The sequence below is a fragment of the Thalia democratica genome, chromosome 1 (genome assembly GCF_965202585.1).
Source record: "Thalia democratica chromosome 1, ktThaDemo2.hap1.1, whole genome shotgun sequence".
NCBI lineage: Eukaryota > Metazoa > Chordata > Thaliacea > Salpida > Salpidae > Thalia > Thalia democratica.
The window spans coordinates 51,005,972-51,022,297 of NC_139165.1; the positions used below are offsets into that span (position 1 = coordinate 51,005,972).

Genomic DNA, 16,326 nt, shown 5'->3' on the forward strand with positions numbered 1-16,326 from the left:
GTAAGCTAAATAATTTACTATAGTTTTTGTGTAGTTATTTAACACATAAAAATATAAATATCTGACTGCTTGCTTTCAATTTGGCTTTAACTAAAACTTATCTGAACTTATATAAAAAGAAGTTAGTAGGTTATGTATTATGTTGGTTTAGAAATGTACCTTGTTCTTATACAACATTTTGAAATTTATAGATTGCGACAGCAGACACTTGAATGAAAATTTAACGATAATGATAGCCAAGCTTAGTTTAAATTTAGAAGTTTTTTTGTGAACAACAAGCAAGAATTGAACTGTTGTTTTAATTAGTTTGTGTTCTTAAGCATAATACTTTTATGTAAATTAGTACTTAATGCAACTTATAAACATTAGAACTTAAAAGCAAGCATAATAAATAAGGCTTGAAAAACAATTTTTCCATAAAATTTGTAATGTACTTTAATTGTAATTTTAACTTTTTTGTCATTTTTCAAACTATTTTCATCCAGAATAGTTATACAGATGGTCTTACTAATATCACTTTTATACGTAATAAAGTACTAAATAGCATTAAACTATTATAAGCTGTATTAGCGAATTTCTGAGAAACTTAAAGAAATCGTTTAATTGAAAATTATCAAAGTTTTTAAATATTTTGCACACTAATTATTAACAAAGATGTGTGCCTAAAATATACATAATCAGCTATCTAAATAAAAAATACCATGGGTATTCTTATTAGATAGCTGATTGTATACCAATTAAATATCTAATTGAATTTTTATAAGGTATATCATACTTAAGTTTACTTTTAAAATATTTACTTTGTATTTAACAAAGTTTTATTTTATTTAGTGATAAATCATTTCAGAGCAGTTTTTGTTAAGAATAATAACTAATTAAAACAATGAAAACTCAAAAAGTGTTAACATGGATCACAGCTTTTCTTGAAAATGCATTGTTTTCAGGTGTTACTTATGGCTGGGCAAATCTTTACCCCGTGCTTAAAGACGAACAATTTTTCGCAGAAAGCTGTAACTCTACCATGTACGAAAATGGACAAAACATTTCTATGGAGCAATCTTGCAATAGTCAATACGAGACTTTAACATTGGTTTTTATTATAAGCGTTTCAGTTTCTATGTTCTCCGTTTTGTTTATAGGTTTTGTTCTTGACAAACTAGGAATGTGGTTCGTCAGAACACTGCTCACTAACTCTGCCGCTGCAGCTATGTTTCTACTGGCTTCTATTTCAAATCAAAGCTCTTTTTTGTTGTTTATTGTGTTTCCCGTTTTTGCAACGTGCTCTTTCAACGTTTTCATTCTTAATTCTCAAACAGCAAACTTGTTTAAGAAAAGTCGTGGTTCGTATACAACCTCGCTTGCCGGTGCATTCAACTCGGGCTCAGTTGTTTATTTGTTGATAAGCCACATTTATTATAACTACAACATAAGTTTTAGTACGCTTATTTACATTTATGCTAGTTTTCTAATCGTTTTAAACTTTCGTACTTTTTTACTTGTACCTAAGTATTCAGTACCATTTTCTTTACCTGATACTTACTCTTATGGTTACTATGAACTTTTCAATCAGGTAAAAAATGAAAGAAGTAAGAAAAGCCTTAATTTAAAAAAGTTACAAAGTAACAAATTCGATCCAGATGAAATGAAATTAACACAAACTCTAAAAAAGCCGTTTTATTGGATTGGTATACTATGCGCTTTATCGTTTGCATTGATTTCAAACTTTTACTTAAGCATTCTAAACATCCTTTTACCTTGGGTAATGAAGTCTAATGAAGTAGAAGACATAAAGTACTACACAGATATGATGGGTATAATTCAAACCTCTAGCTGTATTTTTTCATTTATCAACAGCATAGTTTTAGATTTACTTTACAGAAAAACACTAAAAAAGCACAACAATGAAACCGCTTTACTACTGACATCCTCAGTCGGATTTTACACGTCCTTAACAGTGTTGTTACTTTTGAACATAGCAAACCTCATTAGGTTCGCTTCTGCGCAAATTTTCGCAATGTTCATGCATGCTATATCAAGAGTTTGGTTCGCAGGAGCTTTTCAATACTACTGTTCGGCTTTATACCCATCTCAACATTTTGGGAAATTGTACGGAATAAGCATGATTGTCTGTGGAACGGTGAACATTATCCAGTATCCAATTATTAATTACTTGACAAAAAATCCAGAAAACAGTTTTTTTGTAATCAACGGTGTTCTAGTTGGTCTTTGTTCTTTCGCTTTTATACATCCGTCATACCTGTTACATCGGTATTTTAAAAAGAAAACGTCTATTCATACAAAGCATAAAGTTGTAATAAACTCTGTTACTGCTAAAATTAATTAGAATATGTCATTGCATTTTTCTATAAATTGCTTTATTAGACCTTTTTTAAACAAAGCTAAATATTATTAGCAACTATACCAGGACTTTTTTTAAACAGTACATACATTGTCCTCTTCAAGCAATTTATAGTACAAAACTAAAATTTAATTAAAAATGGTCTTTTTTTGTTTTACGACCGATATTGTAAGTGTTTTAGAGAAATCTTATTGGTATAAAAACTTATTATTATTGACTTAAAATAGTATAAAATAAATTGAATACATTTTTTGAGAAGCACATAAACACAAACGATTAAAAAGCCACGATAAATGGTACTATTTTTTAAATTTATAATAGTATGTGATCTATTTATAAGTTAAATTATTGAACTTTTTAGCTATTACAATAATTTTCTTTTCCTTATGTCTCAAAAACTTTTTAAAACATTTATTGTAACATATTTCGACAAAAAAATTATAAGTTTTTGACATGTTGTATTTAAAATTTTATCTTTTTTTTTTGTGCTGTCGTTTCAACTAAACTTACTGTTACTTTTTTTAATTTTATTGTCCTTTTATAACACGGTAATGAAAAATTATCTAGTATTTTTTTAAATACTTAACAACTTTCTTTTTATAATTAACTAAAAAAATTATTAAATTAACATTTAATTAGTTTTCTAAATCATAGTATTTAGTTGAATAAAACTTTACTCTTTCTAACTATATGCATTTTTAGTAATAAATTTTGCTGAATTTTTGAAGAAAATTTTATAAAAGTAAAAAAGTGTTTCTCGTTAAGATACCTTCGTTGTTTTTACTTTTAATAGTTTGTGATTAACTTTGTGTTATCATATTTAAAATTGATAGTTTTCCTTTTTTTCAATAGAATAATTAAGATAACTGCCTTAAATAACAATAGTATAAGTTATTAAAAATAGTGAATCGCGGTATTTTTACTAAAACTGTATATGTGCAAATGTTATTCAACTAATTTAAGTTAAATTTGACAATATAAAATCAGTTACTATGTGAAGAACAAAATTAAAAATACGAGAAAAATAGTAGCCTTCAACAGTAAGAATAAACCAGAGCAGGCTTGTCAGAAATAAAAGTTGCTTCATACTAGCTGTTCAAAATACTGGTATTTACTCTTCTTGAAGTATTCATAACCTTTTAGATAATAGTTTAGGAAACAAAAAATTCATTAACTGTTAAATGTAAAAGATAATTTATCTTTCTAAACTAAAATTTTTACAAAGTTAGACTAGGAGAAAATTCCGGAATATATCAAAAATAATTGATACTGGCAAGTATGAAGTAGATATGTAGTTTAGTTGATTGCTTTGAATCTGCTTCAATGTATGTATACTATTTATTGAACGAAAAATAAGCGCTCAAAAATTTTGGTCTAAGGACCTGGTATACAAAAAAAAAACCATACACAAATACTAATAAAATATTAAAAACTGTGTTATTTTTCAGTTTTGGGTCTTTAATTATGTCCTCTTGATTAGTAAAAAAAAATTCAAGAAAATCTAGATTCACTGACTGTTAAAGATATTTTTGTTTAACATTTTTAATTAAAAATCCTTATTTCAATCGATTTTTTTGGGAACGGGTCTAAATTGCACAAAGATAAAATTGCACGAGGTAAACAAATTGCACGAGGGGACTAAATTGCACAAAGACGATTTTGCACCAAGGGTCAATTTTGCACGAGTTACATTTACGCACAGAAGCAAAAAATATAAAATAAACCGAAAAAAAACTATAAAAAAATTGAAAAAACAAAAAAAATACTGACCGAGGGTAAGGGTTAGGGGTAATAGTGATAGTAATAATTAAAGTAAAAAAATAATTATTAAATATTATATTTTAGAAAATTAATTTAAAAAAAATGCTACCGACCGAGGGTAAGGGTTAGGGGTAACAGTAATAGTAAAAAAAAGAAAAAAAATAAACAATAAAATTAAAAAATAATAACAATAAATAGAAAAAGAAATAGAATAACTTACCGACCGAGGGTAAGGGTTAAGGGTAACAGTGATACTAAAAAATAATAATATTAAAAAATAATAAAATTAATTAAAAAAGTATAATAATAAAAATAGCCTGTGCAAAATTGTCTCCGTGCAAATTTGTACGCTCGTGCAATTTAGACAGCTACCCGTTTTTTTATATGTTGCCAGAACTAAAAAACAACTAAAAACTCTTCTGACTTTTAACTTTTTTTTGATACTGGACAAAAGTACTTTTATTAGCTCGTCTAATTTAGATTTTCTTAATAAATTGTTTTTGACTTGACGAAATAATTAAAGACCAAAGCTGAAAAAACAAAATTGGCCTATATCTCAGAATATTTTAAGTTTATAAAATGAATAAAGACACTGACCAATAAGATAATTCACTAAGGAATATTAAAAAAAATAGTGAAATAATGTGTATTTTTTGAGAAATGTTCCGAGGACTAAAATAAGGCCAAAATTTCCTACCTGTTTAATGGGCTATAGCAGCAACCTAAAAAAACAAGACTTAAACAAAAAAAAGATCTACAATTTAGTTTTTTAATTCTGTAAAAAATATACTAAAAACCGAAGAACAAACAAACTATTGTGTTTTAAAATTTTTGGGTCAAGAAAAATGACTCAGATTTTCCCTTGTTTTAGAATGATTGCCGTGTAAAAATCTTTAAAAAATTAATATATTCAGTATACTAGATTACTTTTATGAGAGCTAGTATTGAACTGAGTTGAATAGTTGCAAGGTTACTACTGAATTTTTACAGACATTCTATTTAAGTGTGTTGATCCTTGACTTAAAATGACTGCATTGTGTTTAGTGTCCTTCAAATGTTTATTTAAGGTTTGTACAACACTATCTTATAAATAGTTTTATTAAAACCCTCGTGGACCTATAAAATAAGCAGCTATATTCAAGAAAAACAAGTTTCTGAGGTTTTATCTTTTATAATTTAACTCTTTAATAAAATAATTGAATAATATAAATTGATTAACATATAAGTGAATAATAATAATAAGTTGTAAAAAAGTATGGTTTTTTAAATCATATAAATAAAACATAATAGTTTATGATGAATTGATGTTTAATATTATATTTTAAAAGTTGCTTTAAGATTTTTTTTGAAGAGTTATAAAAGTTAGAGACTACAAAAATTATATTTAGAGCTTTAAAAAAATATGTACCATCGAATTTTAACTTTTTTAAAATTAATTTTCAAACACTAGTTTAGATTTTTATTTAGCTTTAATATTTTAAACTTGAATTTAACAATTACTATAGCTTAATAATTTTAAAATACATAACTATGAATTTTTATTTCTGTTTGAGAATTAAGTTTTATATAGTTTTTATAATAAGTTTAAACAACACAGTTTTTTCTTAATACATATTAAAGTTATAATGAAATTAAGAAGACTTATACATAATTACTTTAATTCAAGTGTTTTTTATTAGCAAAACATATTTAAAAGATTAAGCTTATCTTGTTTAATTTTGCAAACTAATTACATTAGGTGTTTAATATTTAATAAAGTTATCACAATTTTAAAGTAAGTGAGTTATTGAAACCATAAAGCACGAACTGCTGTTAGAATTATACTTATAGGTAGTCCCCCCCTAATATTTTGACAGAAACATTTTAGAGATAACATTTTTGTATTTTTTATGTGCTGACGAGTTAGTTTTAACATTATAGCTTTCAATTTTGCAGTTTTTATTTATTATTTGGATCAATTTACTACGCAATATTTTTTAAAATCCTCTAACCTAATACTTAATGTTCTAACATTAACTTTCTTTAAAATTTTAAATTACTTTAAAAATATTTCTTGTAAATTGTGAGAGTTTACACTTTTAAATCATATACCAATTGTAAAAAAAATTTACTTAATTGATATTCAGTAGTTTTTTACAAGTTTTGTCTTTCAGTAGTAAAAAAAATATTTTTTAACGTTTCCTAAGCTAATAAAAAATGAATCTTAAAAAGTTCATTTTTTTTTAACTTTGATGTTTTGTGGTTTTTTATTTTTTTTTGTATTTTTTTAGTTGTTTCTTTTTTGTGGTTGTAATAGCTTCAAATAGCTTTAAACTAATAAGAACATGTTAAATAAAATTAAATTAACTTTGATAAGAGACATAAGTGCAATTATAAACTGTATAAGTTTTAAATTAAGTTTGAAAACATTAGAAAAATGTTCAACAATTTAAAAATTGACATCTTTTAAAAATTACCAACATGTATGTAAGTAACCAATGTGTTATTTTGATTGTGTTAGTAAAATTTAATTCTTTTGAAATATTTAAAAAAAATACCGCGGGATATTTATACTACATAGTTAATGAAATATTTTTTTACAGCAGTTTTTATTGGCTTATTAATTAACTATAACAGGTTTGATAGCTTTAGTTTATTTTTATAAGCATGCAACATTTATTTTTTTAAATTAAAAAAAACAATTTACATCTTAAGCTTTAGTCTGGTTTCTGTTTATAAAAAAGCTTTTGAATAATTTTGCAGTTATTATTAAATATGGTTTTAAAAGTATACACTTAATTTAATTAGAGTTTACACAATTTTTGCATTAACATTTAGTAAATTCTAGGTTTAGCGAAATATATAGAACATTTAATAGTTAAATAACAGTAACATTTAGAAAAAAAACCTTACTTTTTTTAACTAAAAGACTATCTAGCATAGTAATTTTTGGGTGTTAAATAAAACAATATACAATTAGAAACCCTCCGTTTTACTTTTGTTTTAATATTTTTTAAAAAATGCTTTTGATTTGACTCTGATTCAGTAAAAAAATTGTTTTTAAAATAGTAATTTAATTACATTGTTGCATCTTATTACTTTAAGTAGCAAATTTGACTATGTAGTATAAATATCCCGCGATATTTTTTTTTACATTTCCACACTTATATTACTTATACAATAATGCCGGCCCCTTCCGTATGATTTAATTTTTTATTGCTTTTATGTCATTTTTTTAAATCTACCATAAGATATTGCTATTTAAAAAAATTTCTTTCAGTTTCATTTGCATCAAAAAGATATTTTTTCTACCTTCAATTACGGTTTGATTTTTTGATTGAAACTGTTTGACTCTTTTTGAAAATTAGAATACGCAAAAGTATTTATACATTGTGTAATTAAAATAAAATTAAAGTTAAAAGTTTCTACTTCTAGCTTATTCAAACTAAACTATTATTGTAGCTCTTTTGAAAAATTATTTTTTAATGTCCTGGACAAGATCCGTGGTTACGTCTCGATAACCGAAAGGTTCTTCGTGCACCAAGTCCTAGGACCAAATTTTTTGAGCTTTTTTTTCTTGTTGAACAAACTAATGTAATCAATTGACACTAAAAATAATATTTTTATTTATAAATTTTTACTGTTTGTCCACTTGCTTTTGAGAACTAGTTCATTTACTTTTTTGAATACATATTTTCACTACTGGTTTCTTGTAGAAATCAAATATTAAGAAAAAAGAATAAGTTTTAATAAAGCAAGTTTTAATCACTTTAATCAAATTATAGTTGAAAAAATAAAGAATTAACATCGCGTATATAGTTGTTTAATTCTGATTGGATCTTGGGCTGATTGTTTTCAGGTCTCTACTTTAAATTTGTTCCTTTAATAAGTTTTTGTTAATTATTTTTATTTTCTTCATTCTACACAACTTTTTCTACAAGTCTCAGTTTTATCTTTTATGTTTCAGTTGGAAATTTAATTTATTAGAGATTGTAATACAAAGTTTAACAGGGGATTTTTTTTTGTTTATCTAGGTGTTCAGTGATATTTTAAGATTCAAACCACAAAAATCAACTATAAACTAAATAAATAATTTTAAAGTTCCTATTTCCTACCTAACTACCAATAAATCTAAATCATAAGCCCTTCACTGACCTTCCTAAAAGTATAAACTTATAAATATACAAAAAAAAGGAAAACTTAAAATAAAAAGAAAGTTAAGTTTTTGTCAGTACTTAAAATTTTACCAGGATTTGAAAGGCCTAATTCTAAACCGTTTACCCAACTAAAAATAACATCAAAAGACAAGCATTAGTAAAAAAACTAAATTATAGAAAATAACTGGCTTTATTTAAAAAGTGCTTATAAAATATTTTTTGGGTATTTACTTAATATTCATCACAAAAATAATTATAAAAGTTGAATTTTTTTTTTAATACATTACAAATTTATTTTTACTAATGATTTTAATTCCATGTTAGTTTGGTAAAAATTAAAGTAGATACTTTATTAAATAAATTTTCAGCATTAAAAATCTAACGAAATGAATAACACGGGCTCATCAGCTATATCCGAAGATATACAACTTTTGGCTCGTCTTATACAAGTAAGATATTTTTGATTTTAATATTAATTTTTAATTATAATTAAACCATTCCTTATAAATTCTATACAATTATCAACTTATATAAATGTTTGATAAAAAAAAAAACAAATTATCTTTTATTTGAAATAATTTTAACTATAAAAAAAAGTTTTCAGTATAAAGATTTAGTTAGTATTTCAATCTCAATTAGATGTTTTAATTTTAAGACAATAACTATGTTATTAATAAGACTACAATAATGCTAAAAATTTAAAAAAATAACGGCTGAAACTTGGTTTATAAATATGTTTTTATCCAGATATTTTTGAAAGTAAAAAAATCTAAACACAACTTTTGAATTTTTATTATTTGATGTAATAGGAGATATTTCGTAGTTGATTTAGCTTTGTTAGTAAAATAAATAAAAAATATATATAAAATATAATAATACAAATACAATATATATATTATTATATAAAGTTAACAATTTTTCAATAAATTTCCCATTTACTAGAGTAATAACTTTTGTTTTGAATATTTATGTAATATTTTACTTAGAAAGTGTTGTTTTAGAAATTTACTAAAATTTAGATTTAAATATGTTTAGGAGGACGAACAGCAAGTTGCGGCAATGTCTGAGATAGACAGATTGAAAAGAGAGTTTATAATGCGTCGACTAGTTTTGAACATATATGGTCCTGACGACACTTGGCCAAACTTTTGGCAACCCCCAACCAAAAGCCTCACAAAAATCAGAATTGAAAAGTTCAAGCATTTTGAAGCCGGGCAGTCGAACCTGGGAAGCAGGTGCAGTATATGCTTGAGTGATTTCAAAGTCGGGTTGAAGTTGGTCGAGCTGGACTGCAAGCATGTCTTCTGCGCGGAGTGCGCCCACACGTGGTTCAACAATCACAAAACCTGCCCCTTTTGCAGACAGGAGTTCATTGATTGATTTTTTTGTCGTGCAATAAACATAGAATATTTCTATATATGTTGTTTTTATGAATATAGGTTACATTTTGTAATATTTTTTTAAATTATGAATCATATTTCAAACACATTACGTAGAACTATGCCTGTATAAACACACAAGCTTATTGTTGCATTAAGACCATACTGGGTGTAAAAGCGTTTTTGGAATTTATGTTTATGATCAAACAATGAGATTGGAACTAGGTCAAGAGAGTTTTAATCGTTTTTGTGAATGGGAAATCAAACCAAGCTCTATACATATGGAATTAAATTTATGCTTTTGAAACTTTTGTAAATCATAATTTCTGCCGTTTTAATAAAAACAAAGAACAAAAAAAATTATGTTAAAAAAAAACTATATAAAGTATACAAAAAAGATAAAATAAGTAGGTAGTTTAACCATGCAGTTTGAAATCAGGCTAGTATTATTACTTGTTTGTTAATTGGAGACTTTAAATTGTACATACTAAAACACCATACAGTTAAAAAAGTAAGAGATAAACTACAGAATTTTTTATATTATTTGGTTTTACATGCAGCGTATAGAGCAATAAAATAAATGAGCTTAATATTTTATTAAATCTAATGTTTTAAGAATGTTATCAAAAGCTTTTAATTAAAATACTTACGGAAAAATATTCATATGATTTTTTATTGATCAGTTTTCACTCCTTATAAAAAATTTAGACGTAAAAAAATATACCATAATATTTAAATACTTTATCGGAAAGTTATATTCCAGAGAATAACTTTATATACAAATTTAAAAGGCGAATTTAAACCATTAAAAAATTTATTAAAATTCTTGCAATAAATTCTATCTGACACTTGATGAATACTATACTAAATGCTTTAACGTTTTCCAAACCTTTTAAAACTAAAATTAAGGAATATATGGATAAGTATATTGGTGGTAAGCATAAGGAAAAAAGATGATCAGTCAAAAATGATTTGTAAAAACGGTTAATAGCAAAAAGTTTATTGGGTCTTACTTATAGAAAATTAGTTGAGTTTACCGTTTTGAGACATTGTTTAGAAACTTTTTATTTTTTAGCTTTATTAGTACATTTAAACTAGAGATCAAATGCGGACCTCAAAGAAAATCTACAGCCTGTGATAAGTTATAATACAATTTGATTGAAAAAATAACTAAACAATACGTATTTTAAAAATTTTCAAAGTTAAAATTTTAGTTTGAACAAAGCAGCTATGGTATTTCAGTTCGTTAATTAAGTTTTTTGTAACGGTTAATTTAGTGACAACTTTTTTATTAAATATTTTATTTATTATTTTTAAAGTCCATTTGCTTCATTTGAATAACAATACTCTAGCCTAAAACTATAACCGTTAACTAAATTTTAAACTATATTAAACACAAACTATTACACAATACAAATGTTACAAAATCATTTTCATTACTACGTAAAAATATATATATTTACTCAAAAAAAAAAGTTATAAATTTATCCAACAATATAATACAACTATGTGAACAAAGCAATAAAAAATTTAACACAAAAATTAGCCTAAACATAAAAAATTCACCACATCTCTATCGCGCTTACCAAGCTACAGTGGAGTTTCATCTCTGCGAATGATGCGAAAGTCTTTCATAAGAACCCAGATATATCCATCATAGGTATCTTCGTAACAGAAACGATTGAGCATTTTGAAAGATATTGAAAGTTTTACATATGTTTTATAGTTCTTTAATTAAAATTCTGGTATACTTGGTTTATATTTTCTACCTACTATAAATTGCTCATTATAATGTTTATGTTTAAAAAAGTGTTAAAGCGCTAACCCAACCTTACATTGACTTCGTACATATACTTTTCACCGTTTCGTAAGTTGACAATCTTCAGCCAAACAATCTCTGGTTGTTCAGTTGGATCATTAATTTTGTTTTGATTCTCCTGATTTTCAGCAACGGCTTGTCTGTTCAAGTATATTTTTTTAGATCATTAGAGACGGTTTTACATATTCCTACCAAAAGTAGTTTCTTATTTGTGTTAAAATAGTTTACATATTATGATTATAAAACTGTTATTTTAAGTTTTCCGTCAGTTTATAACTCTTCTACAAAAGTAGCGTATTACAAAAAATATTAGAAAAAACATTTGAATTTATTTTTTTTAATCTATAAATCAAGAAACATTTCGATTTATTTTTTTTAATTTAATTGGTGGCTTATAATACTTTTTATAGTTTTACTATTAGAACACCTTAAAATCAGTTGAGTATCAAAAATTTTACACTTATTGAAATATTGCTTTTAGTTTCGTGTCAGGTTAATTATTAAGCACTATTTAGTTATCTATAATAGCAAAAAAAAATACTAAATAAATAAATTTAATAATCAATATTGTTTATTGAACGATAGTAAAAGCGATCAAAAAGTTTGGTTTAAAGACCTGGTGTACGAAAAAACCTTTCGGTTATCGAGTCGTGTATAGTTGTACATAGCACAGATATCTATAGAAAATTAAATATAAGTAAGTCAGGTTAGATAGGATAATCCTCTACAAATAATCTTAATTATAAAAAATTGATAACTTGCAATAAATTTGCTTTCAGCTAAAAGAAAAAATTGTGATAAGTAGTATATCACAAACTTGTCGTAAATACCAATTACATATTTTCTTTTATACAACTTGAGTCATGTGTATCTGTTTCATGATCTTCTAATTCATTTGACATGCAATTAGATTTTCTTTATTTTGGGCTTCTTCTATTTACAAAAACTAACATCAACCTGAAATTTAAGCATTAAAATTATAAAATTCTTTATTGATTGATATTGTAGATTTAAGTTTGTTTGTAAAACGTAATACTTCGAACTTTTGTTTTTTTAAATCAAGGTGTTTACAATAGAAAAGAAAACATTTTTTATATACTTTTTTTTTCAATTATCAGTTTTAACTAAATCGTAAGTTTTGACAGATACTTGTATATATATAAATATAGATTAAGTACGTTGGACAAATTTGATTTTCAATTGTTTCAGCTTTTTACGACAGTTTTGTATAATAAGAAGCAGTTTCATCTGTACTGATACGAATTAGTTCTGAATTCTTTTTCTCCGTATTTTCTATAAATGGAAGTCGTTAAAAGTTCTTAAGAAAAGTTATGTTATAATAGTTTTAATTAATGTAAAAAATAGAAGAAAAAACCAACAAATTAATCTAACAAAATAGTTAAGCGTATATACTCCTAGTTATACATACTGCACTTAATACTTTATAGTATTTCTTAGTCATTTAGTTTATTAAATCTTTAAAAAAGCTTAAAATTTAGTTTAAAATGAAATTTATTTTGTTTTTTATAGGATTAAAAAAAAATTGTACTGTAGTTTAATAGCGTACATTAATACTTTAAACAACTATCGTTCATTAGCTTACACCAAATAGCTAAACATTATATAATAAACAACATAGATTATTAAGATTAAAATATCTTTAAAGTTATAAATGCTTATTTAAGTGAAAATGGAATTTTATATGTTTTTTTTTTGAACAGTTGAATTTTTTTTCTTTACTGGCATTCTCTATAAAACTTAAAACGGTCGTAGTTTATTTTTCAGACAAATAATGTTTTTTCGTATTTTAAAACTATGTAACATTGAAACGTAATTGTCTTATCAACATACTCAGAATAAAGTAGGATAAATTAACAGACGAACTTTGCTAATTTATTCCTTTTATTGACAAAGAACTTTCGTTGATTATTACTGTTGTGTTGATTTCCTTTTACTTTAGTAGCATAATTTCATAATTTTATCTTGACATAAATTCATGTTTTTTGAATTTTAAACTACGTAAAAAATTAGTTATATAACCTCTATTTTTATTTGTTTTTCAATGAGAAAAATACATTCAAGTCTAAGTTTATTTATACTCCCCTAAGGCCTGAGTTAGGGATTACTTTTAGTATAAAAGTACAAATTAAATGCTAAAACTTCTGAAGTATGCATCTTCGGCCTGCCAGCATGTTTTTATTATTAATAGTATGCGGCCCGCGAAAAGTTATTCTGTGGCTAGCGAGCATGTTGATCTGGCACACTAAAAATAATATTTTAAGTGTAATTTTTGATTAAACTTCTGAATTTTGACTTATTCCATTACATGTCCGTGGTAAAAAGTATTCTATTTATTTTACCGATTAAAATTAAAAAGTTAAAAAGAAAATATTGCCAAATATGAGTATTTCTTCACAGCAGAAACATTGGGGATTTTGTAAGTATTATGTATATGCAATATAGTTATTATTATAAGTATTAGACAATCACAATAGTTTAAGTATAGTGCTTGGCTTAAATAAGTTACTTAGCATTAACTACAAAACATTCGAAATTCGTTATATCAGATACTTTTATAATGTCAGGTTTAAGTTAATATTTCAGATGGTTAACGCACGGTCCAGATCCAGTCAAATTGCGACCTGCTAAATAACTTAAAAACTACTTGTGCAAAACAAATTACATTTAGTTTGTGATACTAAACATTTTAAAATACGCTTTCAATTTGGTTTTCAGTTTACAATAGCACTTCCAAGATAACAATAACACTAGATCATTTTATTACAATTTAGCTCGAGTTTTTAAAACTTCTTTTATGTTAGTTTTTTAAAAAACGCAGCCCGCAAGTACATTTTTTTAACAAGTCGATACGATAAAGAATTTTTTAGTAAATATGACCTGCTGACTAAAAAAGTTGCCAATCACTAACCTTAAGGGTTCATTAGTTGCAAAACAATTCATACTTGAACAAAATTGATTACAGAATACATAAGGCTTATTAATTATTAAGTATTTTAAAACACTTTACCAGGCTTATAATAAAATAACTACAAATTATTTTCTCAAGCTCTGTAAATTACTTTAAACATAGCTTAAAAGTGAGTGCCTAAGGAATATTAGTCTAAATTACATTTCAAACACAACCTTTTTGGCTCAAAAAAGCGTACACAAGATGAAAATTACTTTATAAAATTATGGGGGGGGGGGGGGCAATTTTTTTTTCAAATTTCTGAGTAGGAGCGATTGACTAAATGAGTTTTGAAAACTCTGGTCTAAAAGACTTATATAAGCTATAGAATAATGTTTTTTGCAAAAAAATAAAATTCCTAAACACAGATTTTTTTTTTCTTACTAGGTGTAAACCTATGTACGCAGTTCATGTCTTGCTGTTCTTTTGTTTACTCCTGAAAGCGATAATTTTAAAACAAGTTTATATTAACAAATTTCTGCTTCTTTCATTAAAACTATAACTATTTATTATATCTGACCAATTTTTAGTTTAACATGTATTAGTAAAGAAAATTAAGTTATATTAAAAGTATTTTTTACTTGTTTCTTTTTATAATAATTAAAGGTGCATATGACTTTCTAAAAATCAAATTCAGGTCTTAGCCTTAAAGATTTAATGACCAGTGTTTTATTTACTAACAGCCAAGTTTAGGTCCGCGATTAACTTAAATTAATTAAATTTTAAAACATTATTTTTACACACTAAACAGTATTTAGTAAAATACTGACATCTAGAGTTGAACAAGTTTTAGCAATAAAGAATTTTTAATGTTGTGTATACGTTTGTTTAAACCAGGAAATTGTTTGTAGTTTGTAAGTGTATTAGTAAACAATTTCTTTTCATAGTCTACAATTAATCTGTGTAAATAAAATTATTAGTCTCTAAATTTATTTTTTCCTGAAAACAAAGAATGTTAGATACTAAATTACTGATAAAATTTAAAACTAGTATTAGATTGACTTATTTTATGATTCTTAGTGTTTTATATTTAGTTTTCTAAAAAAAAACTTATTTACTATTTTAGGTGTTTTTTGTGGTTGTTTACACTATTACTTTGGTATAGTTAAGTTCCTATATTTAAACTTTTATTCAAGTTTATAATAACTGATAATTAAAATTAAAAGGATATATTTAATTTGTACTTTTTATTTAGTCTAAGCAATTTTTTTTTTATAGATACAGCTTGATTAACGTTTTTTTTTGAATATTGCAGCTTTATTTTATTTATTTTTTATGTTCTAGCTTTGATCTATTGTTAATTATTTTTTAATAAGTTATTATATATTGATAGTAGAGTCTTAATTTCTAAACATACTTTTTTTTTTTAATTCAAATTTATTTATAAACTAATTTATTTTTCTATTTTTTAAATTATATAATAGGCTAAACTATTTGCAAAAATTATTGATAGATTTTAGTATTAAAATAATTTTAGATAGAAATCTTACCTTTTAACGTAGAGTTCAATATATATCTTATGTTTGTGTAGTGTTAAATATATGTGTGTATAAAAATTCTTTTATTTTTTTCGATATTTTCATATTTTTAGAAAAATATTAAATGTTATAAAGTTTAGAAGTCTCATTTTTCATACACTTTTTCGTTTTAGAGTACAAATTTTGACTGTAAAGTTTTTTTTTTTTTTTTAATTTTTTGCTCATATTAATTTTGATTAAGTTGGGTATGCAACTTGATGAGCGAGAGGTCTTTTTGCGTATCCAGTTGTTTTTGTTCAATAAACCTTTGTATAGACAAAGAGATTGAAAACAAAAATTTGCAGCCTACAGTGGTCACTTTCCAGTAAAAACTTTTTTTTAATAACGAAATAGTTTTTATGTATAAAAATAAGAAGTATGCTTTTA

General features: G+C 24.8%; 1 protein-coding gene across 1 annotated transcript; it reads left to right on the top strand.

Annotated features, from left to right (window-relative positions):
• Positions 1-880: 880 nt before the first annotated feature.
• Positions 881-2,525, top strand: LOC145833969 (equilibrative nucleobase transporter 1-like). The gene has a single exon (XM_082941265.1). The coding sequence runs from the start codon at positions 884-886 to the stop codon at positions 2,342-2,344; it is 1,461 nt and encodes a 486-aa protein (XP_082797391.1). The 5' UTR covers positions 881-883; the 3' UTR covers positions 2,345-2,525.
• Positions 2,526-16,326: the final 13,801 nt, after the last annotated feature.

Excerpts from the sequence above, each read along its gene's own strand:
- LOC145833969 (XM_082941265.1), top strand. The coding sequence starts at position 884 with ATGAAAACTCAAAAAGTGTTAACATGGATCACAGCTTTTCTTGAAAAT.